General features: G+C 44.2%; 2 protein-coding genes across 9 annotated transcripts; one reads left to right on the plus strand and one right to left on the minus strand.

The window, feature by feature from the left end:
• The first annotated feature begins 138 nt into the window (after positions 1–138).
• LOC118285164 (MAM domain-containing protein 2) lies at positions 139–15,472 on the plus strand. 6 transcript variants are annotated; one of them, XM_035608612.2, is made up of 16 exons: positions 271–289; positions 4,240–4,313; positions 4,436–4,546; positions 6,677–6,966; positions 8,833–8,917; positions 9,110–9,247; positions 10,198–10,469; positions 10,789–10,882; positions 11,356–11,502; positions 12,543–12,662; positions 12,818–12,960; positions 13,538–13,637; positions 13,737–13,898; positions 13,970–14,223; positions 14,896–14,980; positions 15,093–15,472. In XM_035608612.2, exons 2-16 carry the CDS (start codon positions 4,280–4,282, stop codon positions 15,140–15,142), a joined length of 2,085 nt encoding a protein of 694 aa, XP_035464505.1. In that variant the 5' UTR covers positions 271–289; positions 4,240–4,279; the 3' UTR covers positions 15,143–15,472. The 6 variants fall into 6 exon arrangements, with proteins under 6 accessions (XP_035464509.1, XP_035464502.1, XP_035464503.1 ...); XM_035608616.2 differs by lacking the exon at positions 4,240–4,313 and having other exon boundaries at positions 139–271; XM_035608609.2 differs by lacking the exon at positions 4,240–4,313 and having other exon boundaries at positions 151–289.
• Positions 15,473–15,776: 304 nt separating this feature from the next.
• slc30a5 (solute carrier family 30 member 5) lies at positions 15,777–22,038 on the minus strand. 3 transcript variants are annotated; one of them, XM_047329664.1, is made up of 17 exons: positions 21,903–22,031; positions 21,455–21,725; positions 20,684–20,806; positions 20,467–20,533; positions 20,292–20,377; positions 20,095–20,182; positions 19,914–20,001; positions 19,724–19,800; positions 19,469–19,639; positions 18,753–19,041; positions 18,455–18,663; positions 18,130–18,287; positions 17,904–18,033; positions 17,324–17,573; positions 16,993–17,219; positions 16,130–16,258; positions 15,777–16,044 (listed from the first exon to the last, which is right to left on the minus strand). In XM_047329664.1, the coding sequence occupies exons 2-17, from the start codon at positions 21,523–21,525 to the stop codon at positions 15,874–15,876; spliced, it is 2,334 nt and encodes a 777-aa protein (XP_047185620.1). In that variant the 5' UTR covers positions 21,526–21,725; positions 21,903–22,031; the 3' UTR covers positions 15,777–15,873. The 3 variants fall into 3 exon arrangements, with proteins under 3 accessions (XP_047185620.1, XP_047185621.1, XP_035464501.2); XM_047329665.1 differs by having other exon boundaries at positions 21,987–22,016; XM_035608608.2 differs by having other exon boundaries at positions 21,455–22,038.
• Positions 22,039–22,745: the final 707 nt, after the last annotated feature.

Below are 22,745 nucleotides of genomic sequence, written 5' to 3' on the forward strand. Positions count from 1 at the left end.
GAAAGCGGAGCCCCGCCTCCCGCACCGTGACATCAGAGGCCGGATTAGCGATGCACAAAGCGCCTTTACAAACGCTGCTGATGCCGCCGCCGCCGCCGGTCGAGTGGGAGTGGAGGAGCCTCGCGTCCCACCCACTCCATCAGCTGCTCCGTGGCTCCGCACGACCGCCTGCTGCGGCACCGGCAGCGGCCATGTTCCCACCGCAGTCTCCCGGGGTGTCGCTGTTGTCCGCCCCCGCCCTAAATGACCGAGGGCCACCTGACAGAGCCAGGCAGGTACACAGCACGAGGTACAGATGGATAATTGACTGTCGGTCGCGTCACGTTTAATCCACTTAACGGGGAGCTAACGGGTTAGCCCCGATAAGCTAGCTAATGTTACGATCATCTTTTTTTCCGAAAATGAATGTAAAAAAAAGTCTTGTCAATCTTTAAGGAACATGATCAGCTACCTCAAAGACTCGTATTTTTAATATTATTTCACCTGCGTAGCAAATTAAAAACTCATTCGTGGCCTCTAAATTAGTCCTGCTAATCAAAGATGGCTACCGGAAGTGACTTCTTCTTCTTCTTCTTCTTCTTCTTCTCTCGGCAAATAAAAGCAGCTTGTCAAAGATTTTACTGTAATTATTCATCCAACAAATTGATATCTCTCCAAATTTTTTTTAGATATTGAAAACAAACATAAATCAGCAACAATTGAACTCTATCCCCCCCCCCGAGTCTTAAAACAAGTCAGAGGTACACCTAGTAAAGCCCTCGGTAGAGGACCTAAGAGCTCGGCTTGGGTGCGCAAGAGGTCCGTGATATATTGTGGGGCCTTTGCCGTGCGGGTCAAATTGAACTCTAAAAAGTTTAAAGGAAGCCAGCGCAGCAAGGTTTAAAGTAATGTAATATGTGACCATCCGATGGACTGAGTCAAGAGCCTGGCAGCAGCGTTTTGGACGGTTATGTGGGGAAGGGAGGATTTGAAAGTTCTCAAAAGAGAATCACAATAATCTAAACATGTAGAAATAAAAGCATTTGTATAAGCATCTCCAATAAATAGTGTTAAGATAAATAAAGAAATCTTGATGTGAACTTCAAGTGTAGAAATGTCTTTTTGGGCGTGATGATTTGTAGAGTTGAGTTTCTTGTAAATTTGGCACAATTAATTTGTGCAATTTTGTGATGACACCCAAGGCCCGGTAGAGCAGATCCATAACACTCGTGTCTACACGTCGTTGAGCGCCTGTAACTCAGCCTCACATAACGTCACGTGCACCCTCTCCTGCTTGGAGCAGCCGTTACCGTGACAACAATACGTGACGGAGGATGGAGATGGTGTGGAGTAACCATGGCATCCAGTCTTGTTATTGCCCCTCTCCGCAGCCACACACATCTATTTATCATATACACAAAGAGCCGACACGGTTCTGTAGAGTACAGGCTGTAAAACGTCTGGGTCGAACGTGGAGGCGCAATGTGACACTTTTGACATTGAGCCAATCGAAAAGCTCCAAAATTTATAGAGTGCAGAACATCAAGAGTGTATCTGAGGGTAAGATCATCTATCACTCTGCTGCTGAAGTCAACTCATGTCACACAACCTATATTTCATACTCTGGGTCCAGTTCTCTGCTGTTCTATTTACAGAGTAGACATCAATAATTTCTGGCCCCCTCTCTCTCTCTCTCTCTCTCTCTCTCTCTCTCTCTCTCTCTCTCTCTGCATACATGCATGAAGGTATACTGTACATATTCTGACAGCAGTTGTACGGCATGCAGCAAGCACAGACCGAACCCATTACTGGAATTAACACACATAAATGTTTCATAATTTTTTCCTTTGCACACTTAAGTTCATATCACGCAAAAAAAAACCAGTGGCCTCGATTGCAAAGCGCACGGCAGGTTCCAACATGTTCATCAGAGGATCCATGTTCGCCCGCCCAATTGAAAGATGGCCTGCAGGTGGCGCTCTGCAGCAGGATGGAAGGGGATTGGTGGCAGGATGGTTTTAATATTTTACTTACTGAATTATTTCACAGTTTCATGGCTATATATTACACATTTGTATTGTATCATTGAGATATATTTTTTTGGATTGATCTAGTTGGGTCCCCATTGTAACTGATTTGTGTAAGAGAAAATTACTTGACAAAGAGATCACTGTTATAAACTGTGTCTCATGCTCTCACCAGAGTAAAAGCTCAAATGTATTTGAGACAAATTTGTTCTGGAAAAAAAACATATGTCGGTCCACGTTATCCTCTACAGAGAAATCACATGAATGACAATATTGTATTAAATCACTAAAAGGTCACTCCCACCCCAAGTGTTTGACGATTAAATTGAGATTAATGTTGCAATCAGATATTTCTATAGAAAAGAAGAAATATGATAACAGCTATTCTAAGTTGCTTGTTCAGTTCTTGGGCTGAGCCGGTGGTCTTGGTGTGGTCCCAGAGGAAGGGAGGAGGACCAGAGGGGAAGGGGACGTAACCGGTCGAGTCCTCTGGCCGGCAACAAGTCACATACTGAGGAGAACATGTCATAACTGTGTGACGTCATGCAAACAATAACTTCTGCATGACACCTTCTCGTACCCCTGGCCTGGGTATTTATTGAAGCTCTGCATAACCAGGAAATTAAACAGATGACAGATGATTTATGAGGATGATATTCATTGTTGGCAACACGAAAGAGCATCGGTGGCTGCAGTGAAGTTGACTAATTGAGAGAAACTCACCGGCCCATCTGGTTTTTGAAAATGTACAGAGTGTAACAAAGGGATTGAGGAAAGTATGAGGATGTACAAGACGCCTGAAGACAGGGGGAGAAAGAGAGAGGCAGGGAAATGCCAGCCTGACAGATGGATCACAAATGTGGATGAGTGTGCTCCTTTGGAAAGTTACTGCAAAGTCTAATCTCCCATATGTTGTTCTCCTCTACCTCTCATAGTCATTCCTCTTTCGCAGTGTCACTCAAGTGAGGGTGTTCTTGTTTTTGTTTTTTTGCATTCGAGAGTGAACCGGCCCAGTTCCCAAATGCGACTCACATTTCCGAGTCATCTGTCCGATTAGTCTTTGAAGCTCTTGCCTCTTGTCACGGTGGCTTTTAAATTTCCAAACGGCTCATTTACATTTAAGAAGTCTGCAGACATTTGTTAGGTGAAAATGATTAATGTCCACAACGCCTGAAAGCTGTCGAAAGCTTAAAGCCAAGTACAAATATTTGAGATGATTGCAAATTGTTTTGATTCTCTATCGGTTTGTAAAACACAGTTTAGATCATTTGTATATTCAGGCCTCTCCTTGTGAAGTGAAGCCGACATTCAATATACAACATGTAAGGCCCCTCCCTCCCAATGAAGCCCAGTCTGCCCCGATTGGCCAGCTGGCTCCACTCCACTCCACGTGATTGGTCAACCGCTTCCTGCGCGTTACGGAAGTTCTCTCGCTTTCGCTTTTACTCGGCTTTGTTGGGGGGCGTGTCAGACTAGCGGCAAGACATGCTTTATGCAATTCCGTCCGTAACATCGTTCATGATATCAGGAACGATGTTACGGAAGCATCGTCCGGACTATACCGACGAGCCTTTTTCAGGAGCTTCAGAAATAGTGTTCATGAACTATTTCATGAACACTATTACACAAAAAAACTACATAGAAAACTGAAAAAGCATAATATGTCTCCTTCAAAGAAACCAAAGTTTTCTGTTGGTAGACAGGAACACAGGAAGTAAACTGTGTTCTCCATCCTCAAAGTCAGACTCGTCCCATCACCAACCTCCTTCATAAGATTTCTTTGGAGCCATGGCAACAACACCGCGCTCCCTCCGCCTTTGAGATTATTGCACGAACATAAAGTGTTTGGCCGAACGATCATGCTGTTGTTTCTTTCCTGCTTTTACTCTTTCTCACTTTCCTTACTGTCTCTTTTGTATCACTCTGTTCTCCTCTCCTTTACCCTCACCCTCCCTCGCACCACCTCATCACTCACCTTCTTTTTCCTCCTCCTCCTCCATCCTTCTCTCCCTCCCTCCCTCCCTCTCATTCTCCTCCTCCCTGCGCTGTCGTCCAGACACACACACACACACACACACACAAACACACACATTTCCCTGCAGTGTGCTGCCAGTCTGTGAGCTGGAGAGACACTCAGGCGACACACTCAGGCTGAAAGTCTTCAAAGACAAAAACTTCTTAGTTTTTTACAACTGCGGATGCAAGAAGAGCTTCCTTTTTGCTTTTTGCTTAGTTCCTCCAAGAGTTGAATAACTCCCCCACAGAAAGCTGCAATGCTGCTTCAACTGTATCTCTTGACTTTTGCTGGTGAGTACATTTTGATGGTGATGCCAGTGCTGGTGCATGAGGGCATGTTCCTGTTAACTGCCAGTTGCAATGATTCATACTTACCATTCCCTCTTCTCCGATGTCCCTTTTCTCTCTTAAAGCCGCCATCCAAGCCCACAAGCAGCTGCTGCCGGGCTCCTGCAACTTTGAATCCGACACCTGCGAATACACGTACGATGCAGACTTCACCAGCTGGACCCTGCACAAAGATGGTACTGGAAGACTTTCATAGATCTCACACTTGTATCTTTAAAAAAAACTTTCCTAGTTTAGAGGCTCGTAATCATCATCATGGGTCATTTGGAAGCAGTTACAGGTTCCTCCGGGTTGCCGATTGTGGCCCCTACCGCTGAGGCGCACGGCCCATCTGGTGCACATTGACTCCAGCGTCTCAGCCGGGAACATCTGGAGTCAGTGAAATAACACATTTAGGTATTCTCCCCGGGCTGGTACTGCAGCTGATGCGGATGAGTGCTGCACACGCCCACATCGGAGTTATGTCACTCTCTGCTTACGTGAGGTGATCAAAGCCAATGCTTGAATGCAGATAAGATCATTTTTACGTTACTTAATCAATGCGAGTGATTGCCCCGTTGCAGAAACTACACAACGTCTCTAACATTCGCTGCATCTGTGCACACACAGAGTCTTTTGTGGAGAGCAAAGTCCTTGCAGCAATTATGGAGGAGGGTCTGATTGCCGGTCCCTTGTTGCACCGGCAGCCGGATCATATCGCATCACATGTGACATGTAATGGGGCCTATTTTAAGAGGTGGAGGTTATGTTGATGTTACAAAACCTTACCCGAAATGTAACAAACCGAAAATTTAGAAGGCCTGTTATGCTCGACTCACAGGGACTGATGCACCAGAACTGGTTCAAGTACTGGTCCGATTCCAGGTGCCGACACTGGCCCAAAGCTGGCCTGGCTGCCGCTAAAGAATCAGGCAGCCAGGACATATTCAAGATAAACTGTCTGAACTAAAAACCAAAATTCGAACTATTTTCAAACTTGTTTACTGCAGAGATGTTGTCAGCATTGACCTAGCTTAGCATAAAGACAAGAAGCATGAGGATACGTTGAGATTGTTCAAGCAAATAAATAAACGTGAATGTGAGAAATAAACACAAATCTCCGTTTCTATTAAATTGAGCCATTATAATCATATATACTACTTATTCTGTATTTTATTTAAAGGATCATATTCACAACATCTACCAAAGAAAATTGTCAAATCTTCCTTCCACTTTGACATTGAATAAATTTGATGAGTGTGGACCAATCACTTCGTTGATGGACCTCCTCCTCACATGTCACTGTCCCGCTGGTCCCGTAACTGTTGCATCTGGAGCCAGACGCTGTTCGGAAAAACTTCTCATTTAGACTTTTTCTTTTTTTCCCCACAGTGCTGCGCTCCAAACCGTTGCAGCATGTCTCGCTGTCTGTCTCTGCTCCGGGGAAACGTCAACTTTCTCTTTTCCTGTTTCCACTGCTTGTTGCTATAGCCGCCGGCTTGTTGTAAAGGTCAGGGTAGTTGGTGCGTCTATGATGTGGTCAGTTCTTGCTCATTTTCTTTCTCCTCCTTTTCCCTTTTCTTCTGCTCGGCGCAGCACAGTCAAAGCTCCAGAAGTGAAGTTATGTCATATACATTTGTACTTAGGGTTAGGGGTACTTGGCGTACATGTACTTTTTACTTGTCCGAATCCAAATAAGGCATATACCTTACTTGAACTGAGGAAGTATGTTTGCATGTGAGTTAAAATGATGATCGCATAGGTTTGAATTTCATTTCATGAACAACAGAAACAAACGTTGAGAAGAACAAAACCTTTTCATCTGAGCTCAGCCCTCGTGTGTGTGTGTGTGTGTGTGTGTGTGTGTGTGTGTGTGTGTGTGTGTGTGTGTGTGTGTGTGTGTGTGTGTGTGTGTGTGTGTGTGTGTGTGTGTGTGTGTGTGTGTGTGTGTGTGTGTGTGTGTGTGTGTGTGTGTGTGTGTGTGTGTGTGTGTGTGTGCGAATACACAACAATACATGTGTGTTTGTCAGGATATCGGAGCCCCGGGGGCAGCGGGTGAATTCTACAGGGAGAAGTAATAAATTGCAGATCAGTGAGGCGAGCTGGGAGCGGCCTGGAGCAGAAAAGAAGCTTTAAGAGTTGATGTCAGGGTGAAAGCTGCAGTCACATTGTGCAGCCCGATGTAAAAAGGATTCCGTGACATTCTGTAAAGTTGTGTGTCTTCTTTCAGAAATAGGTTCCAATAGAAACAACAATAACAATTAAACATATTTATATTCCTTATTTGTCCCACCTTTCTTTTCTGTCCCCAATGTTCATTGTCTCAGGTCACTTTGTCGCGGTGGACGCGGTCGAGAACGACGAGCAGGACGCCGACCTAGGCGCGGGCGACGGACCGCAGAGAGAGGTCACGGGGGTCCTGCTGAGTCCGGCGCTGGAGCAGGGCGAGTGGAGCTGCCTGAGGCTCGTCTACCAGATCACGGGGTCGGGGAGTCTGGAGGTCCTGCAGCGCACCGAGGGAAAGAGCTTCGACAGGCCACTGTGGAGCAGCCGGGACCCCTCCGACAGCTGGGTCATCGCAAGCATGGACCTGCACAACAACACTGAGCCGTACAGGGTAAAACACTGGAGTCTAATCTTAAGATGTATGAACAAGGCCAACGCTCCTCTAATGGTCCCTGCAGGTTGTTTTCAATCATTTAAAAGTGTTGGATGAAATAAAAGAGCAGAATTTCAGTTTGACTATTTTTACAGCCTCATCAGTGGAGCTATAAAAGAAAGAAGCAGTGTTTGTGCTGATGAAAGTGCTGAAGAAAAGGTCATTCACTCTCCTCTGAGGGGAATGTTCTCATTAAATTTCATTTTTAAGTGTCAGTTAGACTTTGATTCTAATAGTGTGCAGTTGGAAATGGTTGGTTTGATGTCGGCCGGAAAAGGGCAGGAGTCCAAATACATTACATAACATTCCTCATCTTAGTTTTGTGTGGGTCCAGCTGTTCATTTTTTTAGATATCATAATTGAAAACGTACTTAAATTGTTACGAATCATGCAAAAAATGATGAATCCAATATTATACATGATGGAGTGCAAGATTCACTTGTTAGAAAACATAAAATAAGAGATTTAGAGAGGAATATTTTGAGAAAGAGACCTAATGTTATGACAGTAACACAGGGCATTTTACCAGAGACAAAGCCGTACAATATCTAGAATATTCATAATATTTCAAGGAGATAAGAATGTTTTCGAAATTAAGTTAAGGAAAGGTCCAAAGCAAGTTGAAATTAATAAACTGTGGGGAGGTCTGGAGCTGGACACTTTTGTAAATTAGTATGGTCATGGTAAAAAAAGAAGATGATCTACTATTTACATAACAGAATGAAAGATGCACCCATGACCCTAAAAACCAACAACAGAGGTGCATAAGACAACATTTCATGCTGCTGTTAAAAGAAAGACAGATATAGGTTGAGATTAAACATGCAGGCCCACGTTGAGGCCATTATGAAACACACACACACACCTTCACCGACACACATTATCCAAACACTGGGTGGGAATAGTACAGCGCATGTTTATATTATATGCAGAGGCAGCGCTGACTCTGACAGGGTCGCGACCTCTACATTATAGTCAGCCGGCCCTGTGCTATGTGAGGGGCCCCCTCCGCGCATAAACATATTTCACTCCAGGACCAAGGTGGAAAAACATTTCAATTGTATAGCAGAGGTTTACATTTAACACTAAAAGGTTCTGACGTCCACGCTCTCTCAACACAAACTCGGTTCTTATCCTCACAGACCACAACCTCCCCCAAAAATGACTGTAGTCATTCTCTATTTTTCAAATTTCACAGAATTTATGATTAGGCTTTTGTTTTGGTCAAAACTACATTCATATTATTATCCAGTGAGAGAATATAGTCCAGCATTTTTGGTGAACTTTCCAAACTTTTTGGTTTTACAACACACTTACTTTAAAAAGTGCTCTCATCAAGCCTGTTTCCTGTTAACCCCACTCCTCTCTCGCTGCCCAGCACAAAACCGCACACAAAGTTAGCGACCGGCGTTGGTTGCAGAAGAAAAAGGAATATTGGATAGCTAGACACTTAGCTCGGGAGTTGGTGGAGACCAAAATAAGGTGCAAGGGAACTGAACGAATGTTGGTCAGTGTCTCCTGTATATTGCTCTTTGCCAAACAAGTGGTTTATATCTGTGGCCCTTGGCTGCAGTGAGTTCAATCTGAGATTGGGCTTGATCATTGACACATGCACTTCCATGCACAAGCCCCTGACCTCGTGTTTATAACAAGTGTGTTTTCTTCTCCGTCTGTTCCTCAAACAAGAGCTTTGGAAGTAAATTTGATTTCTCTGTTTTCCATGCGCGCACTCTCCCTGACCTTCCACACTTCAGCTCGCCGTCTCTATGATGTCATTCGTCACGTATCCTCACTGGGTGTCACTGAACTGGTCTCGTTGATTAGGTCGTCGTCGAAGGGAAACCGGGACGGGGCGCTGGGAGCAGCGTGGCCATCTTTGAGATCCACATCAGCCCCGGATACTGCCTGGGTTGGTGACTTATTCACGCTATACAATCTCCTCACGTGTCTTAGTGGCTGGACAAGGACCATCTGTGCTCAGTTTGCCTTAAAATCACACCCAGACACACATGGTTACAACCTCATGAGAGAGTTTGGCATCCACACCCGCAGTTGTCTGTTGCTGATTTCTCTTTCTCTGATTTTTCCTTCCTGCCTCCAGAGTGCGACTATGAGGAGTCCCACTTGTGTGGGTACAGTAACCAGTGGAACGCCAATGTGAACTGGTACGTTGGAGGTGGCAGCGTCCAGCTCCTTCACAACGGCATGCTCGATGACCACACGTTCAACAACAGGACTGGTGAGCAAGATTTACACTATTCTGTATTCATACAAATGGGTTTTTTAACCAGTGACTCAAAAATGATTCTGTGAATATCTGTCATAGTTTCCCATCATTTGTCTTAAAATATAGGCATGGTGTTAGTTTTTCTATCAACACTGTGGCACTCAACCCCAAATATTTATATATTTAATATATTTGTTCCCGCTTAAGACTGTAAATTGTGGATCACATAGTTATAGCTTGATTTTTATGGAAAACTTAATAATTTCCTTTTTAGCTAAATTCACTCAAAAAGCAGGAGGTCATGAATTTGTTGGGGTCCATTTTTTCAGCAGAGGATTAAAATGATGGATATAGAATATGGGAAAAGAGACTTTATATGAGGGAGTGAATACTTTTAATTTGGATCAATTCATTTCTTGGTTTGATCTTTTTTCCCTCCAAAGGATTTGGCGACATAATAAAAATTGAAATCACCCTCCGCCTAATCTTTTAATTCTTGAGCTTAGAGGATGTTGTAACCTTGTCCTGTACCCACTGGCGCCACCTATAGGTATATTCAAATAAAACCTTAATGGAGGCAAATTAAACGTATTGTGTAAAATGCTGCCAGGATTTCAATATACATATGATATATACATATCAGATATATAAAGATGTACAAAAAGCAAACAAAAAGTAATTATTTTAGACAAGATTATCAAACCAATATATTATAGTAAATGGTCGGAGGTTAAAATTGATTCAACAAGTCAACAGGCCTCCTGCAAAGACCTGTCTTTTGGTCTCCAACATTTCAATGATATGAACATGTGAGGACTTGCTTCAGACTGATAAAGTCATGTGAATGCTGTTAAAGCAATGGTAATATGTAACCCAGACATTCATTATTTATTTATCTACACATCTGCATGTACTCCACCACCTGACTCTCCAAACCAAACCCCCCCCCCCCCCGCCCTCAGGTCACTTCATGTACGTGGACTCCATCTACGCCAAGACCTTCAAGGAGGTGGCCAAGCTGGTGTCGGCCATGACGACGGTGCCGATGTCCGGCTGCCTGAGCTTCCAGTACCAGCGGAGCGAGGAGCGGGGGAACCTCTTCTCCGTTTTCGCTCGCGACCGCCTGGGCCAGTACCAGGAGCTGTGGAGGGCCGGCTCCGAGAACCAGAGCGACTGGACGCTCGGAGAGTGGATCCCGGTGCAGGCGGACCTGAAGGCACCGTACCCCGTACAGGTCAGGATGTAAATCTGGTATGACCGGTGGATAATGTCAACAAAGATAAGATATTCCTTCATTCGTCCCCCAACGGGGAAATTTAGAATCATCATAATCAACCCTTTAGATAATTTGACTGACCTGATGACAGAAACATTTGTGTGTGTTTGACCACATTTTGCCACACACAGACTCTGCTGTCGCCGCTGGTCGTAAAGTTACTTACATTTGACATCTGTGTATTTCTGCGTCTGTTCACTTGACTGCGTGTGTCTTTCTTCCTTTCTTTCTTTCTTTTACGAGCGTCTGTCTCCATTATGTCCGTCCGTCTGTGTAGGTGGTCTTTGAAGTGGCGTTTAACAGTCAAAGAGGCGGACGAGTCGCCGTTGATGACATTTCCTTTTCTCCGGAGTTTTGCAGCACAGACACTGGTGAGCTGGAGCCGCTGTTGTTCCATAGAGACCTGTTTCATTACCAACATTAAAACAGTTGTATTTATCTGTAGTGGTTTCTAAGTGAAATACACCAAATTATCGACATTTTCAAATTGAAGAGGATGAACAAACAAAAGCATTAGACAAGATCAGATTTTACAAGAAGTGAAAGCTTAAAATTCCTCTAGCAGCCTGAAGGAGCGATAGTTTGTCCTTGTGGGCAGCAAAGGGTCAAACCAAAGGTTTGGAACGTGCACCGTAAATGTCCCAGCTGTGCATGTAGCAGCAAGACGAAAGGTCAGGGGGGTCCCTAAATATTAATAGCCAAATGTGAATCTTGTTCCACGTTGTAGATCTTGCTGCAGGTCAAAAACACAATACGAAATCCAAAATTCTTTAAAATATGAAGATGCCAGTGAAGACACACAAAAATGATTCGCTGATTCCATACGCATGTTGCTCCTCCGCAGAGCCGACCTTCGACCCCTCCATCGCCAGCTGTGATTTTGAATCAGGCTTCTGCCGCTACACCCAGGACCAGGTGACGGGCTCGTCGTGGAGGAGAGTGTCCGTGAAGCCCAACATCTTCAGGAACGGAGACCACACCACCGGGGCAGGTGGGAATCTATCTATCTATCTATCCATCCATCTATCCATCCATCTATCCATCTATCCATCTATCCATCCACCCAACCCACCCATCCATCCATCCCATCAACCCAACCCACCCACCCACCTATCTATCTATCTATCTATCTATCTATCTATCCATCCATCTATCCATCTATCCATCTATCCATCCACCCAACCCACCCATCCATCCATCCCATCAACCCAACCCACCCACCCACCTATCTATCTATCTATCTATCTATCTATCTATCTATCTATCTATCTATCTATCTATCTATCCATCCATCCATCCATCCATCCATCCATCCATCCATCCATCCATCCACCCACCCACCCATCCATCCATATATCTATCTATCTATCTATCTATCTATCTATCTATCTATCTATCTATCTATCTATCTATCTATCTATCTATCTATCTATCTATCTATCTATCTATCTATCTATCTATCTATCTATCTATCTATCTATCCATCCATCCATCCATCCATCTATATATCTATCTATCTATTTTCTTTTGTAAATATGTAAAACATTAAAAACAATTTCCAGAATGAAGACACTCCGATTTGGAGCTGATTCAGGTTTATTGCGTCAGCGGAGTTTCTGAGGCAGGATTTTATTTCAGACAGATGGAGATTCCTCCATTTTTAGTAGTAGTTTTTAGAAATAGTTTTCGTATGACAACGTGAAAAACAATGTCAACGGGTTGTGCCAGATGTTTTTGTTAGGAGTTGGTTGCCATAGAGACCCGACAGCAGAGGACGAAAGATAAAGAAAAGATAATTGATGTTGTTGTCTGATATTTTGATCTTGTTTTGATTTTTTTTTTATGCCCTTTTGTAAAACAAAACAATGACGCAAGCAGCTTTAAACCCAGTGAAACCACTGAAATGACAATTTGGGGATAAAGCAAAACCAGCGAGAACTGTTGAAGGGCAGATCAGTACCAGGTGCGAGTGGCGACGGGAGCGTTCGTGGCAGAGCAGATTCCGCGGAGCTGAAATTCTTCTTCTTCCAGGATCCTTCGTGCTGGCTCACTCCCGCCTGAGCCCACGCTCCGGCTACGTCAGCCGCCTCGTCGGCCCAACTCTGCCCGGGAGCACGAAGTTCTGCCTGAGGTTCTACTTCTCTCTGAGGGGTGAGCGGCCGGCGAAACCCCCACAGCTCCTCCTCAGAACTGCAGGATATTTTTGCCTAGACGTCCATGTGGCGGTGCCGTTGGGGTCTGTACGTGAATCAGTTTTCCTCGTGATTTATTTTTACTGACTCACCGACCAGAAAATAACTCTGCAGGTTTCAACCAGACGGACCAGGCCCTGGCTGTGTTTCTGCAGCGGCAGAGCGGCAGCCAGGAGAAGATCTGGACTCAGGGGGAGAAGTCCAGAGGGATCTGGATCGCGACGGACGTCACCTTCCAAACGTCGCAGCCTGCCAAGGTCAGAGGGGAGGGGAAGTGGGAAATAAAAAGGGTTCAGAAGGAATGACGGCGAGGGAGGATCCTCAGAGCAGAGTGAACGGGTGTGAAGGAAAGGACAAGGAGGAAGGATGAGGGAGGAAGGGAGAAGAGGAGAAACAGATGGAGAGAAAACGAGAAACAAGGAATGACGGAAGGACGTGAGGAATTGATTAGGGAACAAACGAACGGAAGAAAGAATGAAGCAAAAAAAAACAACAACAATTAGCAAAAGAAATCCATTTAAAACTTATCTCTCTGATGTTTGAATCTTTTGCTCTCTGAACTAAAGCAGCTGACGTCAGAGGACACATGGCCTCATCCTCATGTGTTCCTCTTCTGCGTGATGAGAATTAAGTGGCGCTGAGCATTTGATCGATGACCTCGCTCCTTCCTCACACAAACCATGTGAGCAGGAAGAGACGACCACAACCGGAGTGTTTGTGGCTCCGATCTGTAAACGATTAACGTCCCCGTGCAAAATAAAATCTCGCTGTTTGAAGAAAGAAATGATGTTGGGGTGCATCTCACGTCCGCTCGCTTCTTTTTTCGCCGCTCAGGTGGTTTTCCTCAGCACCTGCCACAGCTTCTGGGACTGCGGCTCCGTGGCGCTGGACGACATCAGCGTGAGCCTCGGCGACTGTGAGCTGACGGAAACGGGTAACGACGACGACCACGACGACGACGACTTCCTGTCCTCCTGATTGTTGTGTCTTCCGCATCGGTCAAAGAAATCCTCTTTCGTTCCGCCTGTCGCAGGTCTGTCGTCGTCGTCTCCTCTGCCGGGACACTGTGACTTCGAAGCCGGCCTGTGTGGATACGCCCAGGACAAGCAGACGGACGCCGCCGACTGGGAGTGGAGGAGGGGGCCCACCCCGACCTCGTACACGGGGCCCAGAGGGGACCACACCACGGGGCTCGGTGAGGCTTCACGCCAGCGGCGCTCAGAAAGGTTCCATTTCAGTTTACTAACTCACTGCACCCGTCGACAGGATACTACCTGCACCTGGAGGCGTCGCCCATGCTGCCCGGGCAGAGCGTGCGGCTGCTCTCCCGCCCCCTGAGGGGCTCCCGGGGCCCGCAGTGCCTGCGCTTCTTCTACCACATGTACGGCTCCGGCACGGGCCAGCTCGCCGTTCACCTGGACAAGGGCGGCGAGGACGTGCCGCTGTGGCGACGCGGCGGCGAGCAGAGCGTCGCCTGGCTGAGGGCCAGAGTGGAATACCAGTGTGACAGCCAGCATCAGGCAAGAGGGGGAACGAAATCTCTCACAGCTGTTTTCTTTATCATTTGTTCTTTATTATTTATTTATTATCATATTTTTACCGAGAGACAAACTCCAGAACTAACGTTCACAGACTGGACCGATGCCTCGTAAAATTTATAGCTGCAAATGTGTATATAATATTTGGGTTTTTTTGCTTCTTGAATCATCTAGTTACTTTCTTCGTGGTGGAACCATAACTTTAGACATTCAGAATTCAGGATACAGGAGCTTCGTGGGTGCTTTTGCGGATCCGTCACACAATCTCCCTGATAGAAATAGAATAAAATACAAAACTAAAACAAGTTTATTTCTGGAAAATAAGTTGGAGTTTATAGACAAATAGAAAGTCTCTCTGACTGTGTTGGACAATTTTTTCCTGGATGAGATGAGACACGATGAACTTGGAGCCAAGAAAAGGAGAAGAAGTCTTCCGTGAAGAAAAATTGGACTCATTCTGAAAAGGGTTTTAAAAGATTTATTAATAGGGTGGATTACGCACAACTATTTAAAGAATTTTCCTCTTGTGAATCTGTAGGATGAATAAGTAGAGATGCTGTTGCTTCTCTCTCTTTAACCGTCTCACTTCACAGCTTCTGTGTCCCGTAAAATATCTACAATATTCGTATTATTGTTTCTTTTGTCTCGTCCCAGCTCGTGTTTGAAGCGACCAGGGGCTCATCGGTGAGGAGTGACATCGCCATCGATGACATTGTCTTGGAAGGTGGACCGTGCCCAGGTAAAAAGGAACCCATATTTGATACGCTGCAAAGGATTTAACGTCCTACGAAGAAAAAAAAACAGGCGCAAGAAGTGATTTTAAAAGTTTCCTGATTTGTTTCATTCCCCAGCAGAAGCGGAGATCCATGCCACCGTGGGAACGTCCAATGAGATCGAGTAGCAGGGGGAGAGGGAAGCAGCTGCGTAGGATGCATGTTCTTTTTTTATTTGCACAAATCACGCGACTCAAAGCGCGTCGCCGTCGACTCCCCGACTCCTACGTTTAATTCAGAACTTGTAGGAGTGAATTTGGGTAGAAAAACTTTTCATGTAGTTCTGTTTCCAACGGAGTTTTAAAAAAAAAACATATCAGTTGCGTCATAGTCGGCATTTCTCTCTTCTGCACCGTAGCGACGGAGAGTTTTGTTCAACTGTGTTTGTCTTTCACATTTATATGCATTAGATTAATGCTCATCGCTGAAAATAAAAGTGAGGCGGTTATTCCAAGCGACTTTCTGTTGGTCTTTTCTTTGGCTACTGCTGAGTTCAGATTTACAGCTCAGCCTGATCTGAAAATGAGTTAGTGGGAAGGTAGACCAGATATTTCCAAAGGAAATGTATATTACATCTGGAACCACTAGGGGGGCACGAAAGTTGTCTGTTGCCTCTTTAAAGCAACTTCTTGACAGATTTTTTTGTGGGATTTCAACACAAGAAGCAGTTTCAGCGTCCAAAAGCAACTTCTCTATTTGTTGTTAAAAAAAAATGTCAATGAACTACTGAATTTTAAAGGAAGTAGTTTTTCTGCTCAATGATAAAAGCAATATATTCAGATTTATTTAAACCACATAATAATTACACTGTACATTTCAGAGAAGAAGAAAAAAAAAAAGTTTCATTTGGTCCCACACGTCACATGATGCACGTCCCGTCGTTCAGGTATTTGATGGACTCCATCTGCTGCGTCATCGCCAGAACTTCGTGGAATCCGGTGCTGAGTCCAGACATGTGTTGGAAGTACGCCTCCTTCTCCACCTGCACCGACAGGTTGTTCACGCCGGCGTCTTTCAGAATGGCCGTCACCTATGAACAAGGGCAAATACACAGTCAAGTGGTGAAGACAAGTCAAACATCAGTGTTGAATCGTGCCTCGGCCGCTGGTGCCGACCTGCTGTACGATCCTCTGCTCGACCACGTCCGACATGATCTGCAGGTGGATGGTTCCCGCGACCACGTTGGCCGAATGTCTCCAGAAATGAGGGTCTCTGTACGACAGAACTCCTTCGATCTTCTCCACCTGGAACAACAAGCGGGGGAATTAACATCAGCAAAACTGCACTTTAAATGTCAGCAGTTGATTTAGTTTTTTTAATCTGTTGCCAAGGCTAATGATAATTAGCAGCTTTTCCTCAAATCGGTCAAATCAATCTATGATATAAGCAATGTCATCAAAGTGGTCCTCAATATTACTGAAATAAAAAACTTGTGATTTTCAATAAAAATATATAGATTTTTTTTAATTTTGTGAATTTTAAACTCCTGACAGCTAGATAGCAGCATTGTCATCATTCCACTTTATCAAAACAACATATTTCATGATTTATATGCTGTGTTCTTTAAACTTTTTTTTCCCCTAAAATTATTATTTTTTTAAAATATAGTGCAATATAATGTACAATACGTTCATTGACAATGTAAGGCCTGGCTTAAGTCATTACAATACCATTGTATATTGAATCATAATGACTGTAAAAATGATTTTCATCACATTGCTAAAATATTGCAAATACAAATTCATAGTCTGCAGTCACAGAGTGACAAAAATAATCACATCAATTATATCACTATAAATTATATTTGAGAAAATCCAGCAAAAACAACCACCCTGATGGAGGTCAAATTTAAAAAATTCTCACAAATTAGGAAAAATAGAGAATACATTTTAAAAACATCTGCATAGAAAACGTGATAAATACAGCGAAACCACCATCTGCAGGACCTTTGTTGTCATCGCGTGCGGCGACCTCTCACCTTCTCCAGCGCGATGTTCAGATCCTTCTCGTTCTCCGGGGGAGTTCGCAGGAGGAGAACCTCGCAGGCGTCTTTGATCAGAGGGATAACGCTGAGGAAGATGAGCGTGGCGATGAAGAGCGAGCAAATGGGGTCGGCGATCAGCCAGCCGAACTGCCGGATGAGGATGGTGGAGATGATCACGCCGACGCTGCCCAGAGTGTCCGCCAGGACGTGGAGGAAAACACCTGGAGGAGGAAAAAAAGAATAAACACATCTAAAAACACATCAGAACTATATCTGGAAAACGCTTCCTGTCCTCTGGATTGGCTCCTGTGGCTTTAACACAAACCTCTCATGTTGGCGTTCATGCCTCCGCCCCCCGAGCCGTGGGAGTGGCCGTGTCCGCCGTGGCCGTGTCCGCCGTGCCCGTGTCCTCCATGCGAGTGGCCGTGACCTCCGTGGCTGTGCTCGCTGTGGGAGTGGCCATGGTGCGAGTGGCCGTGGTCACTGGACGGGCAGCTTTTGGCGCCGTGGGAGTGAGCGTGACTGAAAGCGCAGATTCCCACCAGGTTCACCAGTAACCCTCCGACAGACACCGGCTACAGGAGACAAATCGTGAAATTGTAGAATTGTTCACCATCGTATTTGCAGTCTTCAAATCTTTCATCATACACTCATCAGTTGTCGCATGTTAACAGACGTTACCCACTTTTGTGTGGGACCAGCACAAATGTCCTGTTTATGTAACAAATACTATAAAAATTGTGTTTGCTTTGGTATTATTGGGTCCGGACAATATTCAAATATGACAAACGTCTGGGTAGAGCAGCAGGAGGCAGGACATGATAATGATGTTTTTGTTGTGAATTTGCTGATATGATGAAGCAATATTCAGTCACGAGCCCTTTACAGTGAAACGGTTCACTCACAGTCAGCATGTCCGTGTTGATATTGGGAGGGTCCAACACGCGGGTGACGGACTCGACAAAGACAAAGAAAGCGATGACCATCAGGAACAGGCCGTTGATGAAGCCAGAAAGTATTTCCACACGACCATACCTGCAAGACAAGAACATTTTAAATCCTTTCAATTATTCCACAATTTCCTATCAAAGCCCCGTCGTTCACGTGCTCTTGTTCTTAATGGACTTTTACCCGTAGGAGAAGATCCTGGTGGCTTTCCAGCGGGTCATGAGGGCAGCGAACAGGCCCAGGACCAGAGCGGAGCAGTCGAACAGCATGTGGAAGCCGTCGGAGATCAGGCCCAGGCTGTTGGTCCAGACGCCGTAGAACAGCTCCACGAAGGTGAAAGCCTGAAGATGAGAAAATCACATCAGAGTGAAACAAGTGTTTATCCAAAACTCACAGCAACGTGAAAAGTACTTCTCAGTAGCGATTCAGAAGTTATTTAATAAGTTATTTAGCCTCCAAAAAAGTCAAATTCCATCTCCGTGGTGGTCAGTGGTGAGTCTCCACGTACCAGGTTGAGACACAGGAAATAGAAGATCTGTCTGGAGTCGTACTCGTCCAGAATCTGTTTCAGCGATTCTTTGATGAACCGCGGCAGCGACTGCGACGTGTGCTGCAGGGCGTCGCCCATGAAGTTGTACAGCGGCGTTCCCTCGGGCGAGTAACCCACCAGGGTGCCCTTGTGACCTTTCCTCGAAGGAGACGAGAGAATGCTGGACGCTGCAGAGAGAGAAGAGGAGGAGAAATTAAAGCTGATATCTGCACCTAAATATTGGAACTCATCCCGCCGGTTTCCCGCCTCCACTCACACATGATGAAGAACACGGCGCTGACCAACACTCCCCCGGAGAGCACGTGCTCCGTGCTGACCTGCTGCGGCGGCTTGCCAATGGAGCGCAGCTGGTCCGTGAGCGGGTGAGTCCAGAAGTTGGCGAGAAGCACGGCGCTGAGGAAGAGGGCAACGGCGCCGTAGCGGGCGCACCGGGGCGCCTCCATCTTGGCGTTGCACACGGCCTCCACGTAAAACTCCAGAATCATCACGGAGAAGATGATCATGCCGAACGGGAGGATGAGCGACGACCACGACTCGACTTTACTCTGGCGGTGAGACAGATGGAGAAAAGAGTCAGTGATTTTAATATTTTTGCTGTGAAATCATTTGAGCATTAACAGATATAGTTGCAGTATATTTAGAGGACAGAGAATTGGATCTAAATAGGATATATATATTTATTAATCTTTTTTAAATGGTTAAATATAAAACACAAGACATTCAAAAAAGACATTCAAACTGCCAAGATTTTGCTAAAAATAAAGTTTAAATGAATATGATCTGCTTCCTTAAATGAATTGTAATTTAATCTGGGAAATATTAAAAAGGCTGTTTATATTTAGAAAATTGGTATTTGCTAATCAATAAAAAGAAAAAAGAAAAGCTTTAATAAGAGATTTGTTAGATTAACAAACTGATCACGTTTCTTCAACCTGGAAAGAATTTTTTGTCACATGGTCTCGTGGCTCTTACTTCCGTGGTGGCTGACAGCACTATGACCCAGGGCAGCAGCACCATGGCAGACACCAGGTTGTCGAGGGCGTAGAGGCGTTTTGATCCACCAATTTCCACCGACAACTTCCTGGAGGCCGTGTGGAAGCCCACCTTCAGACACAGGGACACCACCAGCAGAACAACTCCACCCTGACGGACAAAACCGGGGGCGGAAATTAATTTTACTGTGATTCCCTTTAGGCAGATGAAAATTCCATGTGGGGCCTCGCTTACTTTGTGATCCGCAACCCCTAAAAAGGCGATGGCCGTGTAGAGGAAATGAGTGAGCGCGCTGTCGTGATGTCCCTCAGCTTTAAGGAGACGAGTCAAGGTGTCAAACAGGATGCAATCGAGAGAAATGTGATCATGAAAACATAAAAACCCATCAGGTCATTGAACAGTGAATGAAACCGATGAAGGATACGGTGCTCGGCCATCTTCGCCATGAGGTCATCGTTGTCGAAGAGGAAGAGGCAGATCACGGCGATGATGAAGAGCGCAGCACCTCTGGTCTGAGCAGAACATAACATAAGGTAAAAAAATATATTTATTGAATATTAGAAAGGGACAAATTTTTAGAGATAGAAGTTTTTGCGTCCTCCCACCTTGGACGGGCCTCCGCCTGAGCTCGTGAACAGGACGCCAAGGAGAGCGATGACCACCACGTCGCTGTGCTCGAACAGCAACAACGTCCTGAGAAAGACACACGAGGAAGGATTCAGGTACACGCTAAACAAAACAGTGTAAATGTACCGTATCATTCGCACCGTCTCTTATTTATGTTCGTATGAAAACAAGTCACCTCAGAGGTCCACAGAGAGTTAGACCAAAGAATCCCAGGAGAGAGATGACGCAGCTGAAAACAGCGTGTTTCAGAAGCTTTATCCACTGCAAAGAAAGAAAGAATAAGTTTACAGAGGCATAATACAAAGTATTTTAAAAGATCATTTTATTTCTCTTTAATAAGAGCCACAAACCTGTCGTCGTGAGATGACTTTACCAGACGAGAAAGGCTTTTGAAAGAAAAGCAGAATAACAGCAGTCCTGGGAAAAAGAGAACTCTCGTCGTCAGCACGATGTTATCGACTACATATTAAAATATATATATATATATATATATATATATATATATATATATATATATACAAAGAAATATAACATTAAATGGAAAAATCATAAAATAGCAATACTCACCCTAATTTGAGTATAAAGATGAACTGGACGATGTGAACAACTTTGAGGATGTCGTACGACTCAAAGATCCCGAGAGCCTTGAGGACCTTCGAGACGACAAGTAGAACTATGTACCGGGTTAACCTGAGGAGGGAAATGTATAAAGAATAACATCTTAACTTATTGTATTAGTACTAGAGCTGGATATCACAGGAAAAAAAACAACACCCTAGCAACAACAAGTTTTTATGGCAATAAAAACAGAAAATCCATCGATACGAGTTTTGATCATTCGAGTTGTTAACCAAGCAAAAACTGTAACTTAACACGATGACAAAATTAGTTTTATACAATTGCAAATCGCATTTATTTTCTGTTTGGACAAAACAAGCAACTGACAGACAGTTTACTTGGTCAGTGGGCAAATGGATGATGGACATTAGAGCCATACATCATGTACATCATACATCAGACGATATTGAGATATATAAATATATATTCCGTTATCAAACCTTTATGACAAAGAAATGTTATTTAGACTTGATATTTCAATTTAACCACAAATTTTATCATAAATAACTAGAAATAAAAGAAAACCAACCAAATATATAGAACTTCAATTCGAGAAAATGAACACAATTTATTTGACATAAGATGAAAACATAAATGCAACCTTTCTTTTCTGCCTTGTTTCTTCTGTACAGTAAAAGATTTCACATCGGCCGGTTTACTGTACGTACAGTAAAGTATGACCACAACGTGACGTCATTAAAGTAAGGTAGTGACACCTACCTGGAGTTGGGCACCTCGACCATGCCCAGTTGCCCCCCCGACAGGACGTTGCTGCTGTATTTATCTTCCATTTTTTTCAAGTCCCCCGCAAAAAACGACCACCAGTTAAAGTCCAGTCACAGTATTTAAATCCCTGTTAGCTCCTCCTCATCATCATCATCATCCTCATCGTCATCATCCTCATCATCATCACTGCTTCGTGAACACAGAGAGTCAAACCTCAGCCCGGTTACAGCTGAGCAACACACACATCCTCCCGTTTTCACGAAATCTGTAGAAACAAACCAACTGTAAACAAACCAACAGCCAGCTGGCCGCCTGTTAGCATGTCAGCTAGCTAGCTAGCTAGCTAGCTAGCTGGCCATCTGGGATGCCCGGCAGACGTTTGTTTTAAAAGTTTCTATCCGCGAAACGTCCCTCGCGGCCGGTGGACGTCAAACACACACACCCGGTCGCTTCGCTGGAGCGAGAAAGATGCAGAGTTTCCACGACAGCAAACGACAAAAGACCGGAATGAAAAAGATGAAGAAACCTCGAAGCTGGTCGAGAGGAGCTACGTTCCACTTCCGGACACGGTAGACGTGACACGTCACGTACGTCACTGTGTTCGTGAGCGTCGCTGCTGCGCAGGAGGCGTTGCTGCGCAGTGTCCATCGTTTGACTGCGTTGTGTCTTTAATACTTTAATACTCAAGTTTAACGATTATATATCACGATAATATCGAAAATATTTAGTTAACTACGTTTGCTATTAATTTTTTTATTTATTCAATTTAATTTTATTCTAAATTCTGAGATGATTCTGCATGTTACAATATTTATCTCATAACATTGTTATACTGTCTATTTCAAAATTATGACTAAGTGTCTCAAAATCTAGAATTACAAATATAAAAATCTTTACATAATAATTTATTTCATAATCTCACTCTTAAGTTTAACATCTCAACAAGGTGTGTAGTGGTTATGACAGATTTTGACCAAGTATCTTGCAAAGTTTCGATTTATATTTACTGTAAATATTTCTCATTCCAAACTTTGTCATGTTTTTCCATTACCTATTTACTATTTTTTTCATGAAGCATTAAACATCTACAGCTTCCATGAGGCCTCGACAATGGTTCTTGTTGGATTTATTATAAATCAAATCGACATCTTTGGCTTATTTATAATGTTATGTGGTTTCTTTCATTAATTGTAAGGAAAAAACAGCAACATATGAAACATTTAATGATATGTAAGATACTTTTCAAAACATTTAATCACTGTATGCAAGGTTTTATTCCTCCTTC

The sequence above is a fragment of the Scophthalmus maximus genome, chromosome 20, assembly GCF_022379125.1.
Source record: "Scophthalmus maximus strain ysfricsl-2021 chromosome 20, ASM2237912v1, whole genome shotgun sequence".
NCBI lineage: Eukaryota > Metazoa > Chordata > Actinopteri > Pleuronectiformes > Scophthalmidae > Scophthalmus > Scophthalmus maximus.

Bases quoted from the DNA above. Each gene is read 5' to 3' on its own strand.
- LOC118285164 (XM_035608609.2), top strand. From the start codon at position 244: ATGACCGAGGGCCACCTGACAGAGCCAGGCAGGTACACAGCACGAG. The intron at 10,470-10,788 runs GTCAGGATGTAA...CCGTCTGTGTAG, and splicing joins AGGCACCGTACCCCGTACAG to GTGGTCTTTGAAGTGGCGTT. The intron at 14,981-15,092 runs GTAAAAAGGAAC...TTCATTCCCCAG, and splicing joins GGAAGGTGGACCGTGCCCAG to CAGAAGCGGAGATCCATGCC.
- slc30a5 (XM_035608608.2), bottom strand. From the start codon at position 21,525: ATGGAAGATAAATACAGCAGCAACGTCCTGTCGGGGGGGCAACTGGGC. The intron at 19,042-19,468 runs GTAAGAGCCACG...TCTCACCGCCAG, and splicing joins TGCTGTCAGCCACCACGGAA to AGTAAAGTCGAGTCGTGGTC. The intron at 17,220-17,323 runs GTTTGTGTTAAA...TTCCTCCTCCAG, and splicing joins CATGAACGCCAACATGAGAG to GTGTTTTCCTCCACGTCCTG.